This window comes from Pangasianodon hypophthalmus, chromosome 12, assembly GCF_027358585.1.
Source record: "Pangasianodon hypophthalmus isolate fPanHyp1 chromosome 12, fPanHyp1.pri, whole genome shotgun sequence".
Classification (NCBI taxonomy): Eukaryota; Metazoa; Chordata; class Actinopteri; order Siluriformes; family Pangasiidae; genus Pangasianodon; species Pangasianodon hypophthalmus.
The window spans coordinates 23,435,154-23,462,185 of record NC_069721.1 but is presented as its reverse complement, the minus strand read 5'-3'; the positions used below and the strand labels follow the sequence as shown (position 1 = coordinate 23,462,185).

Here is a 27,032-nt window from a genome sequence, read left to right as displayed (position 1 = left end):
GGGGATGAATCACATGGGATGAACAGCAGTTCAGTTTTGCTGGGATTAAGTTTCAGCTGATGAGCTGCTATCCATGATGAGATGTCTGCCAGACATGCTGATATCCGAGCAGAAACATGAGAGTCTGAGGGAGGGAAGGAGAGGATGAGTTGAGTGTCATCCGCATAGCAGTGGTGTGAAAACCCATGTGAGGATATGATAGCACCATGAGATCGAGTATAGAGGGAGAACAGAAGAGGACCAAGTACTGAGCCTTGTGGGACACTAGTGGAGAGTCTGCGGGGAGCAGATGTGGATCCCCTCCACGTCACCTCCACCTTCCTCCAGGTAGGAAGCAAACCACTGCCATGTTGTGCCATGAATTCCAAGGCTCAAGAGGATGGACAAGAGAGTCTTATGGGTGACTGTGTCAACCGCTGCTGAAACGGCTGCTCGAGGAGGATGAGGACTGATCGAGCAGCATGGAGCTTCTCAGTGATCAGCGATAGAATGGTTATTTATAGGTTGGTTTTTAAATTAAATAAACAATAATAAACAAAGGTTCATGCTTTTTATCCATTTATAGTTACATTCAAGTTAGTTCCTGTTCTCACTTATGTTTTAGCAGCTATAAACAGACATTCCCTCACCAGCCTCTCTTTTTTCTCTCTTACAGTTAATAAGACCAAAGAAGCCTGCAGCTTATCATCTTTTTTCACCAAGAAACTGCAAAGCGTAAACTCCTCTGTCCTGAAGATGTCAGAAAACTTAAACCCTCTGATTGATATAAAGCGCTGACACTGGAGACTCAATTTATTTTTAAAATCTGTTTATGTGGAGCGTCCACTGTACAAGTCTCTGTGAATGAGCAGTTATTATAGAAACAATAACGCATTAATATAAACCTGTGCTTTGCAGATGCACTACTGTCAAAGCTGCTGTTATAGAAAATTAATCAACACAACTTCAAATTCTGACCAATCAGAATCCAGAATTCAACAACACTGTGGAATAATTATACTTAATAAACGATGGGGTTACACATGGCAGATCAAAGTATTAAATAATAATATATAGGATAAAAATGTCACTGAAGTGTGTTTTAAGATGACAAGAAAGACAGTCTGAGACAGTCCTTAGCATCTCATATGATTATCTTCTGCTCCAAAGTCACCGTATGTGGTTATACTGTATAAGCACACAGGCAACATTTCATTTCAGAGAATAAACACAGTCCAGAAATAATGATACACAAAACAAGGAAATCGACTGACATCAGTTTGGTAACTCGACTCCAAATGGACAAACGAAAAGGTTTTTGGGGAATGTAATCTCACTAATGCGCTGAAGGAGAGGGCCAGGATATGCACTTTGGGGAAAGAGCAGTGAAATGCAATCTGCTCTCAGCCTGCTAGCTCTTTCTCTCTCCCTCTCTCTCTCTCTCCCTCTCTCTCTCTTGCTCTCTTTTGCCATCACATTAATGGATGCTCCAAATCAGGCGGAGGCTTGCGAGGCTGATTTGACATTTAAAGACGCGACATTCTTGTGAGTTCATGTGAACGCTCAGTGTCATGTATCCAGGAGAAGGAAAAGCCAATCACTAGTGCATCATTATTATTATTACTATCATTATTATTATTATTATTATTATTATTATTATTATTATTATTGCTAATTACTGTTAGACTTCGTCCTTAGGCCCTTGTATTTCCCCCCATTTTCTCCCCAGTTTGGTCACCTGCCAATTCCTACTCACTAGCTATCCTCTATCCTATCATAAGACAGCGACCATCCAGGGGAGGGTGAGGGTTATCACGTGCTTCCTCCAAAAGAGATGTGAAGCCAACCCCTGTATCTTTTCATACTGGGTCACGGGGCAGAGTATCACACTCACAGGAATGCGCTATCTGCCCTATTCCACATACATGAGCTCACAGACGCCTACGATTGGCTAGTCTCACTGTGACTAGCCAATTTTTGCTGTCCGCAGACGGTGGTGATATCATCTGGATTGGAGCCAGCAAGATCCTCAGATCCTTGTTTTCAGCTTGTGTCCTGTTTGTCTTTCCCGTGTCTTACTACAGCTCCTCAGTTACTGCACTCCACTCCCTTTTTCAGTCCTCTATCACCTGTCATCCCATTTTCTTTATCTTATTAGACTGTTTTTGAGCTTGTGATCCTATCATTGAGCCTGGATTTAGTACAGGATTAGCTCAAATACAGACACTGCACTGTGACTTCTAGTGTTGTGAAGTATTTTTACACTGTCGTTTTGAGAGAGAGAGCCTACGTGTGTAGAAACATGAGCTTATGGTTAAAAATTTAATTCAGAACCTCTTTGCTCTGCTTTCATTACTATAAAATTCAACCAATAAATACTCACTCGAATCTTTCAAACAGAGGACAAGTTTTAATACATCACAGCGCTTTTGATTCCTTGAATCTGATTGGTCAGAAGGTCTTGACTGTCTTTCTGTAACAGCGTAGTGGCTGTAAAACAAATTAACTAAGGTTTATATTAATGAGCTCGTTCTGATACGTTATGGTTTCTATAGTAACAGCTCATTCACAGGGACTTGTACAGTGGACACGCCACTTAAACAGATTAATAACATATGTAGTTGTTGCTATGGTGAGGAGATGTTTATGTAACGTTTATAAAAGGAGTCTCCAGTAACAGTCAGAGGCAAAGCTGTAACTTTAAGTTTTCCGACACTTTCAGGACAGAGGAGTTTACGCTTTGTGGTTTCTCTGTAACATGACAAGCTGCATTTTTTTTTTTATAAACTTCATGAGAGAAAAAGAGAGAGGCTGGTGAGGGAGCGAGTGTTTATAACTGCTATAACGTAAGTGAGAACAGGAACTAACTTGTTTCGCAGATGCTCCACAACATTACATGTAAAGTATAAAGTATAAAGTTTTGTTCTTTTATTGATTTATTTTTTCCTATAACAGTATACCCCATCATGTTTTATTCCTCACTTATTTTAAAAAATTCTTATTTACCTGCATACGTTAATATGCTGCATGTCTTTCTTTCTCTTTTTCTCCATCTTCCCCCTCTTTTATTAAAGGTTGTAGCAAAAAAACATTCAATAACATTGTTTCACTTGCAGGATGAGAATCTCTTCGATGAGGTCAGATTACTTTATAATATTTATATTCAGCTAAAAGTTTAATTCAGCTAAAAATTCTAACGAGGAAGAATTTCTGTTTAAAACAGATATGTTAAGTTTGAATAAAATATTTTATTTGTTTAAATACTATCTAAACATATTATCTGCAGACTTTACAGTAGAGCTGGCACAGATCGCATACCCAGCATCGTTATCGGAACGATAACCTCAAAAAAAAAAAGCTGACTGGATATCGAAGAAAACAAGAAAGAATTCAATTCTTGTTTCAATTCAATTCTTGTTTTTCCCTGTTTTCTTAAGGGAAGTGCTTCCATTTTGCAGCTTAGTAAAAGTAATGTCGGACGGATATCGATATCAGCTGATCCTGAAGGTTTCAGTATCAGTATTGTTATCGTAAAAGAAAAAGTTGTATTGTGACAGCTCTACTTATACTCCTTTTTGCAAAAACAAGATTTGAAGGGTGTCACTATTAAAATATCCTGACTAATATCTGGAGAACAATGATAACATTCAGAAAGCAGAAATCACCAGAATCACAGAGAGTTTCTCCTTAAAGCTGGAGTATATGAACTTAAAAGTTTCTGTTGGGTGAATTAGTAATGTGTAGTAGTATTATATTTTAAATATATTTTTGTATTTAGGACTAAAGAAGCCCCAGGCTGGACAGAAGAAGTCCCAGGCTAGATGGCAGAAGTTCCAAGCTGGAAAACAGAAGTCCCAGGATGGACAGAACAAGTCCCAGGCTGGACAATAGAAGCCCCATGCTGGACAGAAGAAGCCCCAAGCTGGACAACAGAAGCCACAGGCTGGACAATAGAAGCCACAGGCTGGACAACAGAAGCCACAGGCTGGACAATAGAAGCCACAGGCTGGACAACAGAAGCCACAGGCTGGACAATAGAAGCCCCATGCTGGACAGAAAAAGTCCCAGGATGGGTGACAGAAGCCCCAGGCTGGACAATAGAAGTCCCAGGCTAGATGACAGAAGTTCCACGCTGGAAAACAGAAGTCCCAGGCTGGACAGAACAAGCCCCAGGCTGGACAATAGAAGCCCCAGGCTGGACAGAAGAAGCCCCAGGCTGGACAGAACAAGCCCCAGGCTGGACAATAGAAGCCCCAGGCTGGACAGAAGAAGCCCCAGGCTGGACAATAGAAGCCACAGGCTGGACAATAGAAGCCACAGGCTGGACAGAAGAAGCCCCAGGCTGGACAACAGAAGCCACAGGCTGGACAATAGAAGCCACAGGCTGGACAGAAGAAGCCCCAGGCTGGACAATAGAAGTCCCAGGATGGGCAATAGAAGCCCCTGGCTGGAAAACAGAAGGCACAGGCTAGATGACAGAAGTCCCAGGCTGGACATTAGAAGTCCCAGGCTAGATGACAGATGCTCCAGGCTGGTCAGAAGAAGCGCCAGGCTGAAAATTAGTAGACCCAAGGTGTACGACAGAAGCCCCTGGATGGAGGGAAGAGGCCCTGAGGTGGGCTGTTCTTTCTCATTAGAACCCTGTAAATTTTAGTTAGATTAAAGTCACATGAATCCCACCCAGCTAATGAAAATGGATTTTTTAAATTTAGTCACTCACTCCTAGTGACAGCAATAAATAAAATCCATGAATGACAAAACCACTGAACCTTTGCTCTGAAACGTTAACACATATTTCATCTACTAAAAGAAGTGAGGCGAAAGTGCACATCCTGTGACTGATTTACTGCTTCACCAGGAGGAGATGAGTAGAAGAGGAGGAGTAATAACCGTACAAACTCTCCATCCTCCTTCAGCTATCATCTCTCTTTCTCTCTCTCTTTCTCTCTCTCTCACGCTGCTTCATAAATTATTCCCCGCTCTGTGTGTGAGCATCATTAATATAAATGAGCCTGAAACAACGTGAGAGAGAAAACAGCATGCTGACACAGGGGCCATGTGTGTGTGTGTGTGTGTGTGTGTGTGTGTGTGTTTCTCTTCATCTAAATGCAGTACAGAACACAGTGTAAGGTGTTAGTTATTAGCATAGAGGAAGTGTTCATGATAAAAACATAAACACAATCACAATCACAATGTACAACAATACTGAAGACGGGCTTACAATGTACCATCTGTAGATAGACAGAAAGATAGACACAGACAGACAGAGAACAAGACAGACAGACAGACAGACAGACAGACAGATAGATAGACAGATAGATAGATAGATAGATAGATAGATAGATAGATAGATAGATAGATAGACCAACACAGATATACTACAGAGACAGATAAATAGATCAAGAGACAGACAGGCAGAAAAATAGACAGCAAGACAGACAGATAGACAGATCAACACAGTTACATTCAGATAGATAGATAGATAGATAGATAGACACAGAGGATAGAGAGATAAATAGACAGTCAAGAGACAGACAGATAGATAGAGTGGCAGATAGACAGATCAACAGACAGTTAGACAGACATGTAGATGGACAGAAAGGCAGATAGATAGATAGATTTTCAGTTTAATTAAGCAGTTTTTTTATTTATGCTGATTACAGCACACACTGTTAAATAAACAAACAAACAAACAAACAAACAAACAAATAAATAAATCTTCCCTGAACTTCAGAAGAGTCTTTAGACCTGATGAAGCATCAGTCTGCTGAAGCTCAGAGCGCAACGAAGCACATAAGCATCATTTTTCCCGTATTACGTACGTATTAGTACGTATCTTCGTACAGTAAGATGTGATGTGTGTGTGTTTGTGATGCGTGACTTAGATGTTATACAATTTACACACAGTTCACACACAACGGTGAGTCTATTTTTATTTTTTTCATTTTTTCTCAAACTGTACTGAAATAATTAACGTGGTTTCAGTAGTAAAGGCAAATGTTCAATTTTTAATACAGTTTATTAAAGCCACAGGCCGAGCTGCTGTGTGTGTGTGTGTGTGTGTGTGTGTGTGTGTGTGTGTGTGTGCGCGTGTGTGTTTAATGATCATTACTGACTCCCTCTCATTTCAGTCTAAAGCCAAGCGTGAGGTCTGAGGTGACCTCTTATCCCACACAGTTCCAACATCTTTTCTGATCTGGTCTCTCTCCTCTACTGTGGCTCGGGCATGTGTGTGCATGTGTGTGTTTGTGTGTGTGTGTGTGTGTGTGTGTGTGTGTGTTAGATAACAGCGTGGACACTCAGGGGAATAACAGACAGCTGTGTTAGGGTGTTCTCAGTAGGGTGTAGGTCACATATTGTAGGACACACATTCTCTGGCAGTTCACGAATAATCACACACACACACACACACACACACACACACACACAGTAAACCAACAGCATTTTAATATTAAAATTAAATTAGTGACAGCATTGCTACAATGCTCTGTGTATTATGTCTATTCATGTGATGCTCAGTCACAGTTATGTAAGAAATAAAACACTCCATGTTGTGCTGTTATAGAAAAATAATCAACGACAGGGTGGTGTGATGAAGCGGAGTTACTGTTACCACCTTGAAGTTGATTATTTTCCTATAAAAGCACATCCTGAAATGTTTTATTCCTCTAACACCACAGCAATATGCCAACTATTATTATTTTTGTAATGTAACGATGTGTTGTATTTTTGTCCATTTATAGTTACATTTAATGTTGGGGAATGTCCTTAAAACAATCTCGTGTTCTTACTTACATTATAGCAATCCTCACCAGCCTCTCTTTTTCCTCTCTCTTAAAATTAATAAGACTAAAAAAATGCACCATGTCATGTTACTGAGAAACTGCAAAAAAACTGTAAACTCCTCTGTCCTGAAGATATCGGAAAACTTAAAGTTACAGCTTAACCCCTGACTGTTTTAAAGCCCCGATACTGGAGACTCCTTCCCTAAACCTTAAATAAACCTCCTTCCAGAAAAGTTCATAAAACAATTATGCCATTAAAAGTTCCTTGGAAAGTTTGCAAATGACTACAGAAACGATAACGTGTCAGAACGAGCGCATTAATATAAACGCGTGATCTGTAGCTGCACTACTGTCAGAGCTGCTGTTCTAGAAAATTAATCAACACCTTCTGACCAATCAGAATCCAGAACTCAACAACACTGTGCTGTAATAAACATTAAGGAACCATTAAGAATACGGTCTTGCGTTGGAGATATACAGAGATTAAACTGCTATAAATGAATAAACCTGCTCTATTCCATGGGTTTATATCAAAGCTTATAAATCCATGTGATCGTGTTTATACTGGAGCTGTGTTTGGGCGGAGTGGAGTCTGAGGAGTTCTACACACCCCGCGGTGCTAAATAACATTGTCATGCTGTCATGATCTGTTAGGAACAAGAGCAGACAGCTCAGTGAAAACGAGTCCAGGTTCTTTCCCAAAGCCGCACATTGATCTGCCAGACAGCTATATAAACCTTCCGAAAGGGCTTACCAAACACCCTATCGCTAGCTGGTTCCCGGCTGTTTTGCATAACAAATCTGAAGCTGCGAAAGGACAGTGTATGTTTCAAACACACACATTTCCTGTTAAGTTGAAACCAGATGCCTCCACACCTCACACACCCCATGCATGCCACTCATGATGCTTACACAGGTTGGTAATAACACCAAATAATAGATCTGAGAGCGTGGTTCATCTATCGATGAAGAACAACGATACTGAAGCATTATGAAGCATTAACTAAATAAACATTCACTCCTGTACTCAAAATTGAAAGTGAAATACTGAATGCTGCAAAAAAAGATGTTATTATAAAAAACGTTGCCATTGGTTGGGAAGATTTAACGAAATCTTGGTCAAGGTGAAGAAGCTTCCTGAAGTTCTCAGGGACGACATTATTAAACATCATCCGAATAGAAAAAGCTACAGAGCCATAACACAGTCCTTAAACATCCCTGTTAGTACAACTGGTTCGATAAAAAGGTCATGGATCCGCAGACTAACCGTCCCCAGACTGGTGCGCTTTGCAAGATTTCACACCACGCTCTCAGACTAGTGATACGAGAAAAGACAGCAGTCAGTAGAAAAGAGTTGCAGGATGACCTGAAAGCAGCAGGAACAACGGTTACAGTTACAGAGAACAAGGAACTGCTTTACTCTGTGAAAAAAGAAGCACAGAGATGCACATCTAACAGCATTTAGACAGATCAGTGTACCTGATAGCACCTCAGCAAAGACTCGTTTATGCAAATTAATGAGCTATTACTTTACACTACACTTACCTTTATACCTGTGTACATATAATTATTTATTCTGATATCTTTCCTGTGAATACTTCTGAACTACTTACCACTTAACAGCACAGACTCAGGCACTAGCAACCCTCTAGTTCCATTTTAGCACCTTGTACTTTTGTACTTTGTTATTTCTACCTGTATTTGTATGAGTTTTTATTTCTATCTATTTTTTTTATCCACTGGCTTGTACTTGTACAGTGAAAATAAAAGTATCTTATTGTATTAAATGCATTCATGTCTCTATAAAATGGCTGCTGTGTGTTAGAGACACACTCGTAGTCGTATGACATCATGTTTAAGCCGCAGTACAATTTTAACAGAGAAGGCAAACTTCAGTGATGGCAATGTGTATTTATAAAGTGATCATAAAAGTGAAATATAGCAGCAAACAGCTATTTGCGGGGTCCAAGCACCTTCAATAGAACAATAAACAGACCACAGATGAACGTAGTGTTCATGGTTCGTGACGCTAACACTGTGAAATCCCTGCTGAAGGCTGATTGGCTGAGACCTGCCTTGCTTTTTAAAATAATCCAGTTGTCATTAGATTTTGAAATTAAATTTCAGCTCAATCTGGCTTATGGATCCTGAGAACTTAACACCGCCCCCTATAAATGACCACACCCCAAACTGTGCAGACGTCCTCAAAATCTTATCCTTAACACAGGAGGGAGTCCTACATACTGAAGAAGAAGAAGAAGAAGAAGAATATGAACAAGAGAAAGAAGAGGAAGAAAAAGAAAAACAAGAAAAAGAGGACGAACATCAAGAACAAAAGAAAGACAAGGAAGAAGAAGAAGAGGAAGAAGAAGAAGAAATCCAAATCTTATCCTTAACATAGGAGGAAGCACTACCTACTGGCCAAGTGTCTCTACAACATATGGTTGTTGAAGAAGAAGAAGAAGAAAAGGACGAAGAGAGGAAAAAGAAAAAGCTTTGGTGCTTGGCCCCCTAATTAAAAAGCAGGAAATTAAAGCATTTGTTCTCTGGGAGCTTAAACTTCACTCACCTAAAATTGTTGGATTTTATCAAGTAAACCCTGAGAAACCTTATAATAACTAAATTAATAAAGTAAAAACGTGTTATTTTTATTTTAATAAAATAAAACACAGAGTCTGAATATTCATGTTGAATACCAGAGTCTGGTCGGGGGCCTCTGAGGTATTTTGTTTAAAAAAAAAAAAAAACTCACCTGAATACATGAGCTAATTACAAATGATCACAGAGTTAGTGACAGGAGACCCCTGATGTGCTCTCACACATACACACACACACATACACACACATACACACACACGTGCACACACACTGTCTACACAATGTAGTTGAAATTAAACAGTTGACAGGTCATTGCTTTGCACCCAGACATGAAGAGATGGAAAAAATCAAATTCATTCGTACTCTTTCCTAACTTAAAAAAAAGAGATCAACTTGAGTTATCTCAATTCCTGCCTTTCTTCTTCCCTTCTCTCCTTTCCTCCTGTCTCATGATAATCATAACAACGAGCTGCCAATGACACAAAAACAACAAAAAGCACCCTAACGTTATTTCCTGTAATGGAATCCAGAGAGAAAAGAGAGGCAAAAAGAGTATTACGAACATGTAGGCTTAAAGGAGCACTCCAGCATTTTCAGCATCACCTCTTTCTACTCTTACTCCTCACCTGTTTACTCCAAACTCACTCAAAATGGACGTCTAAAGGCAGCTGTGGAACTAAAGTTCAAATGAAACACTTTTATGAATTTGAATGTTGTTGCTGTTGAATTTTCTAATCAGAAGATGTTGAGTAAACAGAACAGATCTGAATATTTACACCTGTAACATAAACGAGGTTTATATTAACACGCTCGGTCTAATCCATTATCGTTTCTATAGTAACAGCTCATTCGCACGGACTCGTGTTGCAAACGTGCCACATAATCTAAGCCTGGTTATATAACAAAGGAAAACGTGTGTAATCGTAGATGTGGTGAAGTTTTCTCTATTGTGTTTATTTAACATTTAGGGAAGGAGTCTCCAGTGTCAGCGCTTTGTAACAGTCAGTAAATTTCTTCATACAGGGGTTCACTTCCTGTTCTCGCTTATGTTATAGCAGCTATAAACAGTCGTTCCCTCACTAGCCTCTCATTTTTCTTTCTTGAAGTTAATTTGACAAAAATATGCAGCTTGTCACGTTACCGAGAAACTGGAAAGAGCAAAATCTTCCGTCCTGAAGATTCGGGTCTCGTGGACATTCAACAAACTTTAATATAACTATCAACAGTTAAAAAGTGTGATGTGTCATTCGTTCATTAACAAATTAAAAATGGTAACTGTCAGCAAATCGCTGTGGTATAAGTGGAATACTATTTCCGACATACAAACTCAAAAAGTATCCAAAATACTCCGTTAATTAAAGTTTGTTGAGTCTAATTCTTTATTATTATTCTTCTTCTTATTATTATTATTATTAGGAATGCATTAAAGGAATCCTGAAAGTCTGGGATCCTTGTTTATGTGTTAGAATTGCGTAAGTCTGATGGTACACTAACACCGCAAAACCTTCGAAAAGGGTAAATAACCTGAAATTCTTTCTTATTGCATCACTCCAATGTAAAAAAAAAGTAATATATTTAAGAACAGCTTTATTACAACTTCCTCTTGTCTGTCTCATCATGAGATTTTACTGTTATAGTGTAACGGCTGTAGTTTTGAATACGCGTTACAATTTATACGCTGGAGTTCAACAACTGTTCAACAGTTTGTGCAGATGTGTTAAACAGAGACTGAGTTAGAAAACAAAAAACATACATTCCTCCAAGAGGACGTACACAAAAAAATAATTTCACACTAACGTGCTTGCTTGCAGCTCTAGGCTTGCAGTTGCTTGTTAAAGTGAGAAAGGTCGCGACCTTTGGTTTTAAGAGGCTGTTGTTTTGAGTGTGTGTGTGTGTGTGTGTGTGTGTGTGTTACATACTGATGTAAGAATAAATGTGATAAACTCCACCAAGAGCCAGACGTCGCCTGAACCCAGAGGTCGCCTAGCAACCGGCATCTGTGTTCATAACAACATTGTGCCGACAACAGCCGCTGGGAATAAAGAGTCCCGGTGCGAGCACACACACACACACAAACACACACACAAACACACACACAAACACACACACATCGAAACATATTAAATATAGCAGCTTGGTCAAAGTTTTTCAAGATAATAATAGTGCCCAGTGTGTTTGAAGTGGAGATACTGTCACCACCCTGGAACTGATTGTTTTCTGTAACAGCACGTCCCAATAGGTTTTATTCCAATTTTACCACAATTTGCCAGCGATTACAATTTTTTATTTTTTAAAAAAAATGTGTGTTATACTTTTTGTCCATTTATAGTTACATTTAATGTTGTATTAAAAGCAAGACTACACAGGAAGCCCGGATTCCCCTAAGATTTCATTAAAAGGCAGCAATGAAATGTTGATCAAAGTCTATCTACTGTATATTATTCATCACTTTTACTTAAAATTCAACATTTTACTGAATCAGTGATCAATTATCTCACTGCAATTTCTCACTCTTGGTTCAGTTAACTCCAACTGTTTTCGGTGGACAGCACAGCCTGCGTGAAAATCTCCTCTGAAGCCTGTAGATGCCCCACTGCGGATTTTACATAGAAAAAACATCTCAATTTATCATCTCAGTTTATTGGACAGTGCGCTCTATGCTTGTACCACCAGACACATGGCTTCTCCATATGAAGATTGGGAGATCTCTCAAAGGGGCAAAACCTCATAACCAACTGCCAATCACTGAAATGGTAATGAACATGACTGACACCTCAAACTTAAACACATCAGCACCTGTCAGAATCCCCGAGTGCTCGGAGCTGCAGCAGGTGATCATTAACCCAGAACAGTTTTACAACATAACTAGTGTACAGTAGCTTGTCATTTTTTTGTTTGATTATTTGTGTTCATTTTTGTTTATTTATAGATCTAGCTAGCTAACTGTTAGCTGTACCTTCCTGATTTTGGTGCTTTCACTTATAGGTGGAGACTGAGAATTAAACAGGAGGCCAAACCAACAGATACACTACATGGCCAAAGTTTAATGAACTCATATGTGGTTCTTCCCCAAACTGTCGCCACAAAGCTGGAAGCTCACAATTGTACAGAATGTCTTTGTGTGCTGTAGCATTACAATTTCCCTTCACAGGATCTAAGAGGCTCAAACCTGTTCCAGCATGACAATGCCCCTGTGCACAAAGCGAGCTCCATGAAGACATGGTGTGTGAAGGTTGGAGTGGAAGAACTCGAGTGTCCTGCACAGAGCCCTGACCTCAACCCCACTGAACACCTTTGGGATGAACTGGAACACTGACTGAACCCCAGACCTCCTCACCAACATCAGCGTCTGATCTCACTAATGCTCTTGTAGCTGAATGATCACAAATCCCCACAGCCACGCTCCAACATCTAGTGGAAAGCTTCCCAGAAGAGTGGAGCTTATTATAACAGCAAATGGAGAAGAAATCTTAAATGAGATGTTCACCAAGCACATATGGGTGTGCTGGTCAGGTGTCTACAAACTTTTTTCCATATAATGTATATACTTCAATAACACACACCTGTGCTTCTTCTACTTTTAAACATATCTAGAGAAAATAAAGACGTAACAACAGAACCCCACCTCCTTAGCAATGTGCTACATGATCACATTCTCATTTATATCTCTTAGCGTGCATTAATGCACTTAACTAGCTAACTAATTCACCCTACTAGATTATGTTAGATACCACTTTTATAGCCTCGTCAATCAGAAATGTGTTTCTTTTTTATGAAACAAAAAAACATGTAGAAATGCATATTATTTTGAAAACATCACTGGTAGGATAACGTCAGATCATATACGTTACTAACTGTGAACCTGTGACATCATAACAAGTTTATCCTCACACATCATAGAAACAAAGCCTCATACAGGTCTGACCAGGCGACACTGTACATTTCCTTCCTCAGCATTCAGACACCAAAACACACATTTCTGTTCATCTCACAGCAACGTATTCAACAAAAGACGAGCCGAAGTGGCCTTTATACGGAGCGCCAGCGCTAATCTCCAGCTATTATCCTTAAACACAGGTGTTGTTTTAGCAGACAGGTATGTGACTCAAGTGGTTTTAAAGGTTCCACAGACCACAGCACACACACACACACACACACACTCTTTTATTGTAAAGGTCATGAGAAGAGTGCTGAACACACACGTGTGGATGAATGCGAGTGGAAACAGCTGTCAATGCTGTGTGAGTTATTGCGGTGTGTCTGGCAGGGTGAAAGTGCCACGTCCTCTCACGCTGGCGTCATGTGACTCGTTACCTTTGCAGATGAAGCACTTGATGTGGAAGTGTTTGTTCTGCACCCGCAGCACCTCGCCCTTGCAGGCCTGGCCACAGTTCTGGCACAGGATCGGGCCGCTCTGAGGCTTGGGCTGCTGCTGCTCCAGGGCGCCGTGTACGGCCTGCTGCTGAAACGCTGAAACACACACACACACACACACGCAGAGAGAGAGAGAGAGAGAGAGAGAGAGAGAGAGAGAGAGAGAGAGGGATATGTGTGTCAATTGTTATAAACAAAAAATTCATCACAACATCCTGAACAACTGTCAGGAACTGTCTCAAAGCACACTTTCAAATAAACCTGGAACTACTCATTAGTTCATCAGTAATTATCCATAATGACAAATTGCTGTTTTTTTGCCGTTATTTTGCTGTTTTTTTATATTTTATCCGATAGCTACGCATTCCGAAAACTCCAGTCCTGTTTTTTGTTTTAACTCCATAAATATTTAACCACATTAAATGTGTTTATAATGAAATATTTTTTAATTGTTTAGTGATTTTGGTATGAAAGCGTATTAGGGCCACTGTTTCAAAAATAAAAATAGAGGATTTTGAGAAAAAGTTGTAACATTTCAAGAATTATTAGGGTAAGGGAATACAAGAGTAATAATATATGACACCACAAGAAAAAAAAATCTAATATTTTGAGAAGAAAGTCAGAATATTTCAAGAATAAAGTCTTAAAATATATATATTTCTTTCTTTCAAAGATAAAGTCGTAATATATGATTTGAGAATAAAACCTTAATATTTCGAGAATAATCAGAGCAATCAATATAAAAAAATACTTTACAAATAAAGAAATACTTAAACTTCTGGAGCATCAGCAGCAGATTATTATTAGTATTAGACATTTGAAATTTGATGTGCAAGAAACTGTATTTATGTACAAGACCACGCCACTGCAATCAGCACGGTATTGTGGGTAACGTAGGAAACCGTTAACCAAAGTGAAAACAGAGCAACATGACTATGAAAGAAGTCTAAAGTCACTCACGCCCCTGAAGTCACACACCGTCTCACAAACACACTGGTTCTCATAAAACACAGTTACAGCCACTTGTTTTGCAAAGGAGTGGAGTAAAAACCGGTTTCAGTCAGACATACCGCATTTTACAACGTCCTGTACGAGCACTGCCCATTTACACAATTGTTTTCTGAGGATTAAAGCTCAGCCTCGCACTCATTCACTGAGCACCGACTCACTATTCACGCTTGTCGCTCACACACAGGACTGTCACGTCTTTAATTAAATTGGAAAGCTTTAAAGAGAATTCCACAAAACATTTACAAAAGATGATGAAGCTGAAAACATCCAGGTGAAACACACACCTTCACACTGTGTAACAAAGAAACACAAAACATTCTAACTATTTTTTCCTTTTAGACAATCTGACTCGTACAGAAGCAAGAATTTCGCTTCCTGCATGAAAAGAATTTACGCCAGACAGATGCTATGTGTCATTATAAACCATTAAAAATAAACTACGTATGCTTTTTAATTCTCAGGAACCTACACAAAATGACCTTAAAATCAAAAAGTTCAAAATCTATTATAACACAGCGCTGCGCTCTTTTTTTCTAGCACAGCTGCAAATCACAGGTTTATTAGGTTTATTAATGCGCTCGTTCTGACATGTTATCATTTCTATAGGGACTTGTACGGTAGACGCTTCACATAAACAGATTAAAAACATGTGTAATTGTTCATATGGTGAACTTTTCTGTAAGGAGGTGTTTATTTAACATTTATGGGAGGAGTCTCCAGTGTCAGTGCTTTGTAAGAGTCAGAGGTAAAGCTGTAACTTTAAGTTTTCCGCCATCTTCAGGACAGACGAGTTTACACTTTGCGGTTTTTCAGTAACATGACAAGCTGCGTTTTTTTTTTTTTTTTGTCTTATGAACTTCAAAAGGTGAATAAAAGACATGCTGGTGAGGGAAAGTCTGTTTATAGCTGCTATAACGTACACTCACCATCCACCGTCCACATGACAACCTGTTTCGCAGACATGCCACAACACTAAATATAACTATAAACGGATAATAACTATGTGTTGTTTTGTGAATTTAAAAACTGTACGCATTGGCTAACTGCTGTGGTATAAGAGGAATAAAACACTCGCTGGAAAATAATCAACTTTGGGGTGTTAACAGTAACTCACGCCACCCAGTCACTGATCTTTTTCCTATAACAGAACAACATGGAGTGCTTTATTTCCTTACTTAGTGTACATGAATACGCAACACCTGTATTACCCAAAGAATATCAGTCACATTAGCTACGTCAACTAGTTACCTGCTAAAAACTAAATCAGCATGACTTTCCTCATTCTCCAGTCTTAATAGTTGCTGGAGTCATTGAGTTTATTGTGTGACATCATACATAACTCCACCCCAAATCGGTTTTATACAGACGCACTGAGAATGTTTGAAAAATTATGACTTTTAGAGACTATATCAATCTCTATAATCCGACTCAGCCAGAGAGTTTTGTTAATATTTCATTTACATATTTACTTGACACTCGTACACAGTGTAGGATTGGCTCCAATCATGCTAACATGCTTTACAGCTCCCTTTGAGAATTATTCTCTGCAGCTGCACCTCAAGCCAGGCATGCTGGGAATGTTAACAGGCCCCTTTTAAACGAAAACCGTTTCCTGACCTGGAACAGGAACGACTTTACTTGTGCAGTGTATCATAAACCCAACATGAGCACGTCTCCTCCGCTGCTGAGAAGATCAGCCAGGCTGGAGATAAACCCGTTCATGAGGACACATGACTCGTTCTTTCCATTTGCATTTTGTTACGCCACAGTTTTCCTTGGCATAAGTTTCCGTCTAAGCGACTGTAAAGCGTCTTCGTGTCTGAGCGGATGCTCCTGAATTGAGACGAACACCGATAAGGACGCCTTCGTCAGAAAACAGTCTGAAATGTAAGAAGTGCGGTTGCTGGAGAGATGCCCGCTGTTTGATGGTGCCCACTGGAGCCAACACATGTTTCCAATAAAGATAAGAATGTTGAAAGGTTCAGGAATCCTCATAAAAAACAGGGTGTTACAGACCCTGATTTATATTTCCAAAAAAACAAAGGAAAGTATGATGGCGACTTGCACAAGAGGAGCACGATACACATCTGGATATGTGTTGTGGATCTACTTTTATTCCGTTATGTTGCGTGGAGGAGAAAAAAAAGCACCACACTTTCATGGTCAATGTGATCTCTGGCATCTTTTTGATATCTGAACACCAAGAGGGATGGAGGAAAAATGTCAACTGGATCAAACTCTCACAGAATTTTTTTTTTTTTACAGAATTTTCTTAAGAAGAAAATGCTTTTCTTAAGCATTTTCCTTATAACAGATTACCAACATGATTGTTCAATTGTTCGCTGAGGAATTCTCCATTGTGATTGGTCGGAAGGTGTTGATTAATTTCCTGTAACAGCAGCTCTGACAGTAGTGCAGCTGTAACACGCAGGTTTATATCGTTTCTATGGTAACAGCTCGTTCACAGGGAACTGTACGGCGGAAGCTGCACATAAACGGATTTAAAAATGTATAATATTTATGGAAGGAGTCTCCAGTGTCAGCACTTTGTAACACTCTAAAGTAAATCTGTAACTTTAAGTTTTCTGAAATGTTCAGGAAGGTTGCAACGTCTCGGTAACACCACAAGCTGCACTGATAACAGGATCTTGTTTTGCAGACAACACTAAATGTAACTATAAATTGACAAAAAAATACAACGTCATTCTTTAATTAATAGAAAGTTGGAATATTTCTGTGGTACAAGCTGAATAAAACACCGCAGGATGTCCTGTTATAGGAAAATAATCAAATACAGGGAACTAGCAGCATCACACCACCCTGTTGTTGATTAGTTTCCAATAACAGCATGAAATCATGAGTGTTTCATCCCTTAGACATTGATGATTTTTTTAATGTTAACTTTTGTTACAATTTTGTATATAATCATTAAATTTGCAAAGTCTTAAAACTTACAGATATTTTTCCTTTTCTGTGTTAAATATTTGTTAAAATAAAATGAAATTTTTTAATATAAAATATTAGTCAAAATACAACTGAGCTCTGTACTTTACAATCATACTTTACACTTCTTTATACATTCATTTATATTTATTTACATTTTATTTAATTATATAGTTACAAATTAATTCATTTATTTATGCTTCTTTTACTTTATGATACAAAATGGCACATTTATTGAAACACTGATATTAAAATTTTGTTTTTAAAATCCTTAAAATTATAAAATATTTTAATATAGATAGTAGTATCTATATTATATATCTGTAATATATTGTTAATATAGATAGTGTGTAACCTGGTAGTTGCCAAATGTCTCACTCATATGTTACTCATTAGTTAATCTATGTCTCTGCTAAATTTCTAAATTTCTGCTAAAAAACACCCTGCTTTAAAAGCAGAAATTGCTATCCCGGAAAAATCACAAAGTGCATCAAGATGATAATGAATCTTTTTATAATTGTAACATAAATCGAATCGAATCAAATTGAATCGAATCTTAAAGTCTATATGATTCCTACCCCTAACCACTGAACACAGAATCATGTTAAAGTTACAAGTATAATAAAAACTAATTAATATATCTGCATGTAAAGCTCCATGCACGTGAACTTTAGGTTTACGGCTACACGGTAAAACACATGAAGCTGAAATACAGTAATGAGATGCCTGAATGACACGTTAGCTAATCAATCATCAATCCCGTGACCTTTAACCTGCTGAAGGTCAGCACATGGGAGCAATGCGACCCGCTGCGCTGTGGCACTAACACGGACCAGCTACACATCCACGCGCATGTGCGTGCGCTATTTATTTTCAGAACCTCTTCAGTGTATGATGACTTTAAGCAGGTCTGCTATAAATAGGAGGCCATGTGAACCATCGTGCTCTGTAACACAGCACCGGCATCCACAAGCACGACTCTGCTTTCTCCACACTCAACCTGACCAACCTGCAAACCTTCCAAAGCAACACGAAGACATTGTGCAGATTCTGACCAATACTTTACTGCAATATTCAACATCTCGTAACGTTGGTTGTGTTGCGACGTAGACAGGCTGCGTCCCAAATCGCATACTACGGCTAAACAGCAACAGCGCCATGAGTGGGCTGACATATTACGCGAATTGGTTCTAAAATCTGATTGGCTGAGCCGTGCGCATATATCAACCACAGTAACTTAATACTGTATTAATGCACCAGATTTAAATCCAATAAAACCGGTAAACCAATAAAACACTACAGCCATTGCTCTGTCTACAAAATACCTTAATCTTTTCAAAGCTCACTAGTAACAACCAAAGCTTACTAGTAACAGACTACATTTCGTAGCAGAAGAATTCCGAATATTATTAATAAGTTATTTATTGAAAACTGGATTTTATCAAGCAATTTTTGTCTCTGTTTTACAGAAGAAAAAGTCACTCCGTGGGGTTCATTTCATGCCCAAGAAAACCTTCACCTGTGATAAAATCACTGTAAATCACACACTCAGGTGGCTTATTGCTTTAATTTAGTATGGTACTCTATAGTTTGGGATGCAACCTACATATTCCTGAGTGTTGTCCTCAGTATTATGGCATGTGTTATGAAAAGAAAAACCTGTTTGCATAAACATGGCTGTCACATTTACAGTGCACTAGGTGAAAGATTTCGGCTAATCTTTTAGCCAAGACAACGGCTGAAATTATAGTAAGTCATAGGAGAGTTAGGTAGGAAAAGTCACTGCAACTGCAGCAAGTTATACATCAGCACCAACGTTCCCCCTCTGATGATGCTTCCATGCAGAAACAAGTATGAAGAAGTTAGTCAGTCGGAGAAACTGATAATCTGGGACTGCAGCTACACTTCACTTTCATTACAGGTATTGTGTTTTTCTTATCTGTTTAAAAGCCCAAACAGGAACACATTTCAAAACATAGATAAACAAAATTCAGTCCCAACCACATATAATGCTAGCTAACTCATTAGATGTCAGCTTAGGAAGCCATGTTGATTGTCCAACACCTTGAACAATCAGTCATGAAAGCTTGTTAGCATAGCAGTGCTTTGTGGTTAATTAGCTTAATGTCACAATGAGAACTCCAACCTTAAATTGACGTACACTTATTTACGAAAATTAATAAATGCTATTCAGAAACATTTTTAACAAAGTTACATGTCACAATTATGGACACCACTAGAAATTCTTATGAACAAAATGTAACTGAAGCTCTTACAGTCACCTGAGTGTTTAGGAACCCTTAAGCAATCATCGACGTCTTCCTGTTTCACTATGCGTGTAAAAAATGGCAGAATAAAATACTGTTAGAAGGCGTACATAGCTCAGCTAAGTGACTCGAAATGGACGGTCAGGAAAGAAGAACGTCCAAGCACGAGTCAGCCATCGAAGCCACCAAAGCAGGAAAAGTGTTTAATGACATCATGACAGAATGAAGGCAGCTGTCTTGAAAAGACATTTGGGGGGAAAAAAACACCATCGAATATCTCATGGCAAAGTGTTAGAACTGTTAATAATGACATTATTTTAAAAAAAATGGCATTAATATTTCACAAAGTAAAAAAAAAACATTCTACATTTATTAGGTTTCATTCAAGAGATGACTAAAGAAAATTGAGAAGCCCTGGCATAATATATATATATATATATATTTAAAAAATCAAGTTCAAATGGAGTTTCACCTTCACAGATTCTTCATCAGCTGTGTCTGATATCTGAACTCTAACTGACCTTATCTGCCCTGAGGTCGTCCAGAACTTTCTGACCTCACCAGAACGCCTCTCAGGCAAGCCACGTATTACTTATTAAGATGGAAAGCAAATATTTAATCATAATTGCAGTCTAACAATTCACCTTTACAATGCAGTGAGAAGGGATTGTAAGTATTTACCTCTTCTTTTTTGTGAGGGATGAGAAAAAAAATGGGGCCAGTCATGAGGCAGAGCATCCTGTCCCAGCGGGCCGTCCGGGTCTGCCAGGGAATATGCTGACTTGGCATTGGCAAAGAGGTCCAGTTGCACCTCGCCAAAGCTTTTCCAGATCTGGTCCACCTCTATATACAGTATATTGTCACCGGCCCTCTACCCAAATGTGTTTCTTAAAGATTAGTGGGGTTGAACAGCCCTCGATATTGTGATCAATCGATAGCGAGATCAATTATGTCACAATATGCTTTTCATGGACATAGTGATATCTCATTTTAATTTTCTCCCCACTAGCAAACTCTCCTCTGTCATGTGACAGCTACAAACCGGGGAAAGTGAAGGCTAACACGTGCTTCGACCGAGACACGTGAAACCAGCCAACAAGAGCTTTTCAAAGTGCTGCTCATGCTGCATCACAGGGCAGCGTAACACTGTCTGAGGAAAGCGCTATCTACCCTCTTCTGCATACATGAGCTCACAGACGCCGTGATTGGCTAGTGTCCCTCTGACTGACAGGCAGAGAGAGTATGCCATCCTTGGCTCCCGAACCAGGACGTCTCTGGCATCATCGAGATTAGAAATTGCATTTTTTATCCAATTTTTTTCTTTGTTTGTTTTTTGTAATGTGCTGCCAATGTGTTGCACTCAATTTTAAATTTTGTACTTTTGCAGCTTTTTGTTTCAGTGCTATTTATTTAAATAAAGAAATAAAAGTTAATGCATTTTTGTAGACATTAAATAAAGTATTATTCAGTTTTTTTTTAAACTACTGTATTGTTGGCGTTTATAGTAGAAATGATTTCAAGAATCACAATATGATATTTTGTCATATAACCCCGTGGTTTATATTATGTACAATTTGGGGTAGATTGTATTATGTATCAAAATACATTTTCCAAATAATAGTTGCATCATCTGTTAATGAATTATCAATACAAGTAAGAAATAAGAAAATACGGGGTGTAAATAATGCATCAGGGTGAACAGGGTTGCGCTTTTACACACATGCTGCGGATTGAAGCATAAAATGTTATCGTACTGGTTCTGTAACAAGGATCCAAAAAAATGCCTTATAAATGCCTTATGCCACTTTCCAGTTTGATTTGGTCTTAAAATGTAGTTTATGAAATCAATTAATTATGCTATAATAATATTTCATATGCCGTCTGAGCTGTCTGGTCCTGTTTGTTTGACACTTTTGACATTCCAAAGCGACTTACATTTGAGACCGAGCAGCTGAGGGTTCATTTGCCTTCATTTCTGATCACAAAAACCAGCAACAGAGCACAAAGAGGAAGCGAATATGCCACCGTCTTCATGTCTGCTGGCACAAATCCACACGTTATGTCATCTCTAGTCTCCATTGCAAGCCTGGATCGAGTGGCGTGGATTCTGATTGGCTCAAAATGGCACAAGTGTCATATAATCCTACCCATGGTGATGGATGCCACTAAAACCCTGCCTCATTTTTAACTCAGTTCTAGTTAATCCCCATGAACACCAATGTTTTTCTGTCCCTAACAGAGCAGTTAGAGAAACATTTAATCCAGCCAGGCAACATTACAAACCGAGTAATGAGAATAAAAAGCCTTTCTCCCAGCACAAAGCTCCAGAAGGATCCAGGAGGTGACACCAGATATTTCCTGGAAATGAGACTTGCATCACGGCTTGGATGGGATGTGCTATTAATGCAGGTGGAGAACAGGCAGCTGTGTCCAACATTTACACTCCCTACTCACGCCATGCCGAGCTGTTTAAAATTACTAGAGCGTGATGTACACCCTGACCAGCTTTCCAACACCGCAAGAGGAGCCTCACTGCAGTCAATTAAGTCTCGCTATTATAAACCTGAGAAATGTCACACTGCATTGTGAAATTCTGTCCTGGCAGCTGGTGGACGCCGATATCGAATCGCTTTTAAAATTGTTTACGATCATGAAGATGGGGTGCTATTTTATAAACTGAGCTACATTTTAAACAAACTTTATTCCGATATCCCGACAGGAAAATGTTTTATATTGTTATTAATAAAAAACAATGAAAACGCAGGAAGTTCAACAGTTATTGCGTAACGCTGGCTTGGACATAAAGCTTGCCTATACAGTATATACAGAATTTACATATAAAAATGAGTGATACCAAGGTGTATTTTTTGTTTTTTATGTATACTGATTGCTTCTAGAAGAATAAGCTGATATAATGAATACATGCGATAACGTAAGACGATGAGTGAATGCTGTTTAAGGCAAGCCAGTGGGCAATATTTTTATTGCCAACAAATTCCTTTTTAATTTAATTTAACGACTCTGATTTGTCATTTTGTAATTTGTTGCCAATAAAATATTGTGTGGTTGTAGCTAAGGTTGAGGAACTGTCAAAACCTGAATTCCCTGGTGACATCAGTGACACTGCTGACATTTTTTCACTAGTATTTTCCAGTGTTTCCAGGAACGCGGTAGCAGGATTCATATTTATTATCATTTTCTAAATACATATGAATACAGACTATATTAGGGTACTGAACTGTTTGTCACAGGATTCATATTTATTATTATTATTTTCTAAAAACATTCAAGATTTCTTGCAACACCAACATGACTTCAGATATATGAATATTCAGTAACCCATGTCATTAGTGACGTCTCTAGTCATTAGTGTGGCTCCGGAGTAACGATCATTTTTTAACAGTCATGTCGCTACATACATGTAAATCAACCTCACCAAGCATCTGGGAACCATCCCAGTGCTCCTGCACCACCCTCTGTTTATCTCGCATGCCTTCTTTATTATATAAACACACACACACACACACACACACACACACACACACACACATACACACACTGAGTTGGCACAGCCTGTTGCCCGGAGGGTCCAGATTGCATTAGAGCTCATGGAGTGCAGAAGCAACAGACTACATCATGACGCTTCACACTAGGTGGAGCACTGAAAATGTTGTTTTTGTGAATGTTGCACAAATTACTCACATATTTAATCAAAATATCATACTGTTATCGCTACATGATACACCCATCAGCTTCCAGCTAAGTCATAACAATTTGATTTATTCAGTGATTGTGTCGTCAGGTTATCGTGATTATTATAACTTAAATATTCTTCCTTTTCTCAACCACACACACACACACACACACACACACACTGTCACTAATGACTTCTACATTTACGCACAAGGGTCCGTGAAATAAGCCTTGCCACCCCAAATGCCACCCCAACTTTTCTTGACCAAAATGATTGAATATTAGGAACAACTATGAAACCAATTCATCTGGAGTCTCATTATATGATCTTTCTTCTGGTACTTGAAACTAATTTAACTTTGCAATATGAAGAATGTATGCAGTGCCACCCCTTAGGGTAACTCTGCCACCCCTTTTGCCCACCTGTTTTCTAAAAAAACGAACAATTATAATTAATTCATGGCATCGTTCCACCTGTATGCTCTTAATTCAAATCCATTATGAAGATTATATTCGAGATATTAATAAATAAAGTTTTGAAAAAAGTAACGTTACACAGCATGAAACTACGGTGTGAAACGCCACTTTAACAGAACACCAGCCTCACCTTTTTTCTCTGGCATTTTCCTCACCATCAAGGTCTCAGGTATAAATCCGAATCAAAACCTGCTTTTTTGAATATTCTTTAAATATCCGAGACAATAATGCTGTTTTATCCTAGTTTAGTCTCATCCAACATCCTCTCTATGAGGAGTCTCAGTTCTGAGGTGAGCGCACGCTGGAAGTCAAGCACTCGTGTGTTAAAGGCACGCAGCTCATAGCTGGTTGAAGGGGTTGCCAGATTGACAATAAAACCACCCACAACCTGGCTGTGCTTTTTGTGCATGTCCAAGTCCTGTAAATATATATATATGATAATTACAAGGTGAACACACACACAACACCATAATTACAACTCAGGAACTCCTTTTCCAAAGTTGTGAGCTTGTCAACAACAAACAGTCATGGTGGCCTATACAACATACATTAAGCTTTAAGAGGAAATTTTGCTTCTTGTCTTTGATGAAACAAGTTTTCTCAATCTGTTGATTTTTTCTGACTAAAAATCACGCAAATCAAGTTTTATTAAGTAGAAAATGATACAAATGTACAAATTCTGTTTAAATTGTAGCCATACAACCTGAGTGCTAATGTTAGTGATTAAAAAAAAACAGTTCTGCTTGTCATGGTATATTCTGACAGGTTTGGTCGCTCTGAAATACATTACAAACATGAGCTAGTTTCCAAGCAGTTCTGCATGAACATCTTCATTGCAAATTTCTAATCTTCATAATATTAGGGTGTTTGAGATGACAGAAGGATATGGTGGGGTTTTCAATTCAAATATTCAGGCATATTTATAGATTCTGTTGGAGGGTGGAGGTGTTCATTCATTCATCCTTTCATTCCACTTCAGTAAACGCTTTAACCTGACGAGGACTGTGGTGGATCTGGAGTCTATCCCAGAAACACTGCGTGTGAGGCAGGAATACACCCTGGATGGGACGCCAGTCCATCACAAGGCACCACACACACACATTCACACACACTCATTCACAATTAGGTGCAGTTTTTTTTTTTTAAATATATATATTTTTTAAATCTTTATATCTTGACAGCTTCTCGATCTTTTTATAATCAGATTGTATATAATTACTATTATAAGTATTATGTCTCCTATCTCTTGCTGCTGTAACAATGCAAATTTCCCCATTGTGGGCCGAATAAAGGATTATCTTATCTTTTTTTGGATGGTGGGAGGAAACCAGAGAATCCGGAAGAAACCCACATGGACATTTGGAGAACATGCATTTTCTTGCTATGTGGAAAATGTATATAAGAAATATTATTTTTTGAATGACTGATTGATTGATTCTTATTTTTTTGGTGAATTTCTGGTGAATTTTTGGTGACTTCAAGCAGGAAACTAATTTGCATATTCTTGATTTGTATAATTTTTTATCCCATTACTGGAACAGGTTTTTAAGGTTTAAAAAGTTTCATCACATGGGGCTGAAAAGTCCTGACTTGTTCTCTTAAATTTAATTTAGCAAAGTTACAGCTCCATAAGCCTGAGTGAAGTAAAATCCAATCTGGCAACCCTGTAATTCCTGTAAGACACTCTGACAGTCTGGCCAACTTATTGCAGCAATGCATTATAAATAGAACATTCTCTACCACCAAATACCCATCCTGGGGGTCTCATGACACCTGATGGGGGACAGTCGACATTTAACCCCTTCTGGTGGGCTTTAATTATTTATGAAACCTAAATGGTGCATCGCAGGCTTCCGGTTAAAGCATTGACGTGCTGTTAATGCACCTTTCTGTGTGTTAAAAGCGCGTACTGCTAGTGACAACCTAAATAATTTATATTCCTGCAGAACAAAGATGCAACATGAAGGTTGAACAAGGATCTGCATATGTATATGAAAATATAAGTGTTATCAACCTGTATATATATATATATATATATATATATATATATATATATATATACATATTCCCGTCTGATTCATTTCAGTTCATTCAGATGTAGTAAAATAAGAAAAATCAGAAACAGCATGTTTTGTTAAAACAGTTCTGTAGAGATATATAACCTCAATAGAATAGAATAGACCAGAAATGATATATAAGAAGCCCTAAACGTCTATAACTAAATTCAAAACTAATCATTTCCTCAGTTTCGGTGACATATGCAAATAGCTCCCTCCCTAATTTCACATCTACATACCTTTTATTTGTATACATTAGCATATATTAGAAAATAATACATCAACATTGGTCAGCATTCACGTAAATAACCTACTGAACTGTACTCAGTAATTTCCGCACTGAGTTTTATTTACTGAGGATTTTTTAAACTCTTCTGATATATAGCCACTTATTTTAACTATTATAATTATTTATTTTAACTATTTTAACTATTTAATTCCACACTGTGAAAAATTAAACCGAAAGGTATAACTGCTAAATAATTTTCAATAAACATCAATTATTAGAGCTACTTAATTTCTAGAGTAATTCATGTTCATTCATGTAAGCACTCCAAATCTAGCTTCTCTAAATCTTTGTTTTGTGTTTCATAACAAAAATGAAATAATGCTAAAACCTCTGAGAGTCCTCTGTTTAATCATTCATTTATCTGTCGTGCAAACGACCCGAAAACAGCGGCTGCACATTCCTAAGTCGATCACACGGGAAAGACTGACGATACAGTAATGACTAAAATGTTATCATCAGGACTCCACTCGCAAGGTCACACATGGACGGAGAGCGGCTCTAATGAAAGTGTGCAGATATGACGAATGCTTTAACAGACCAAAGAGGCATTTATGAAGCC

The 27,032-nt window shown here is 38.4% G+C and overlaps 1 protein-coding gene across 1 annotated transcript in view; it reads right to left on the bottom strand.

Moving 5' to 3' along the window:
- Positions 1-27,032, bottom strand: part of ablim2 (actin binding LIM protein family, member 2) — a 109,360-nt gene that overhangs the window by 67,836 nt on the left and 14,492 nt on the right. The window contains exon 2 of the mRNA XM_053238388.1: positions 13,677-13,832. Within this exon, the coding sequence (XP_053094363.1) occupies positions 13,677-13,832 (156 nt within the window). The remainder of the gene's footprint in view (positions 1-13,676; positions 13,833-27,032) is intronic.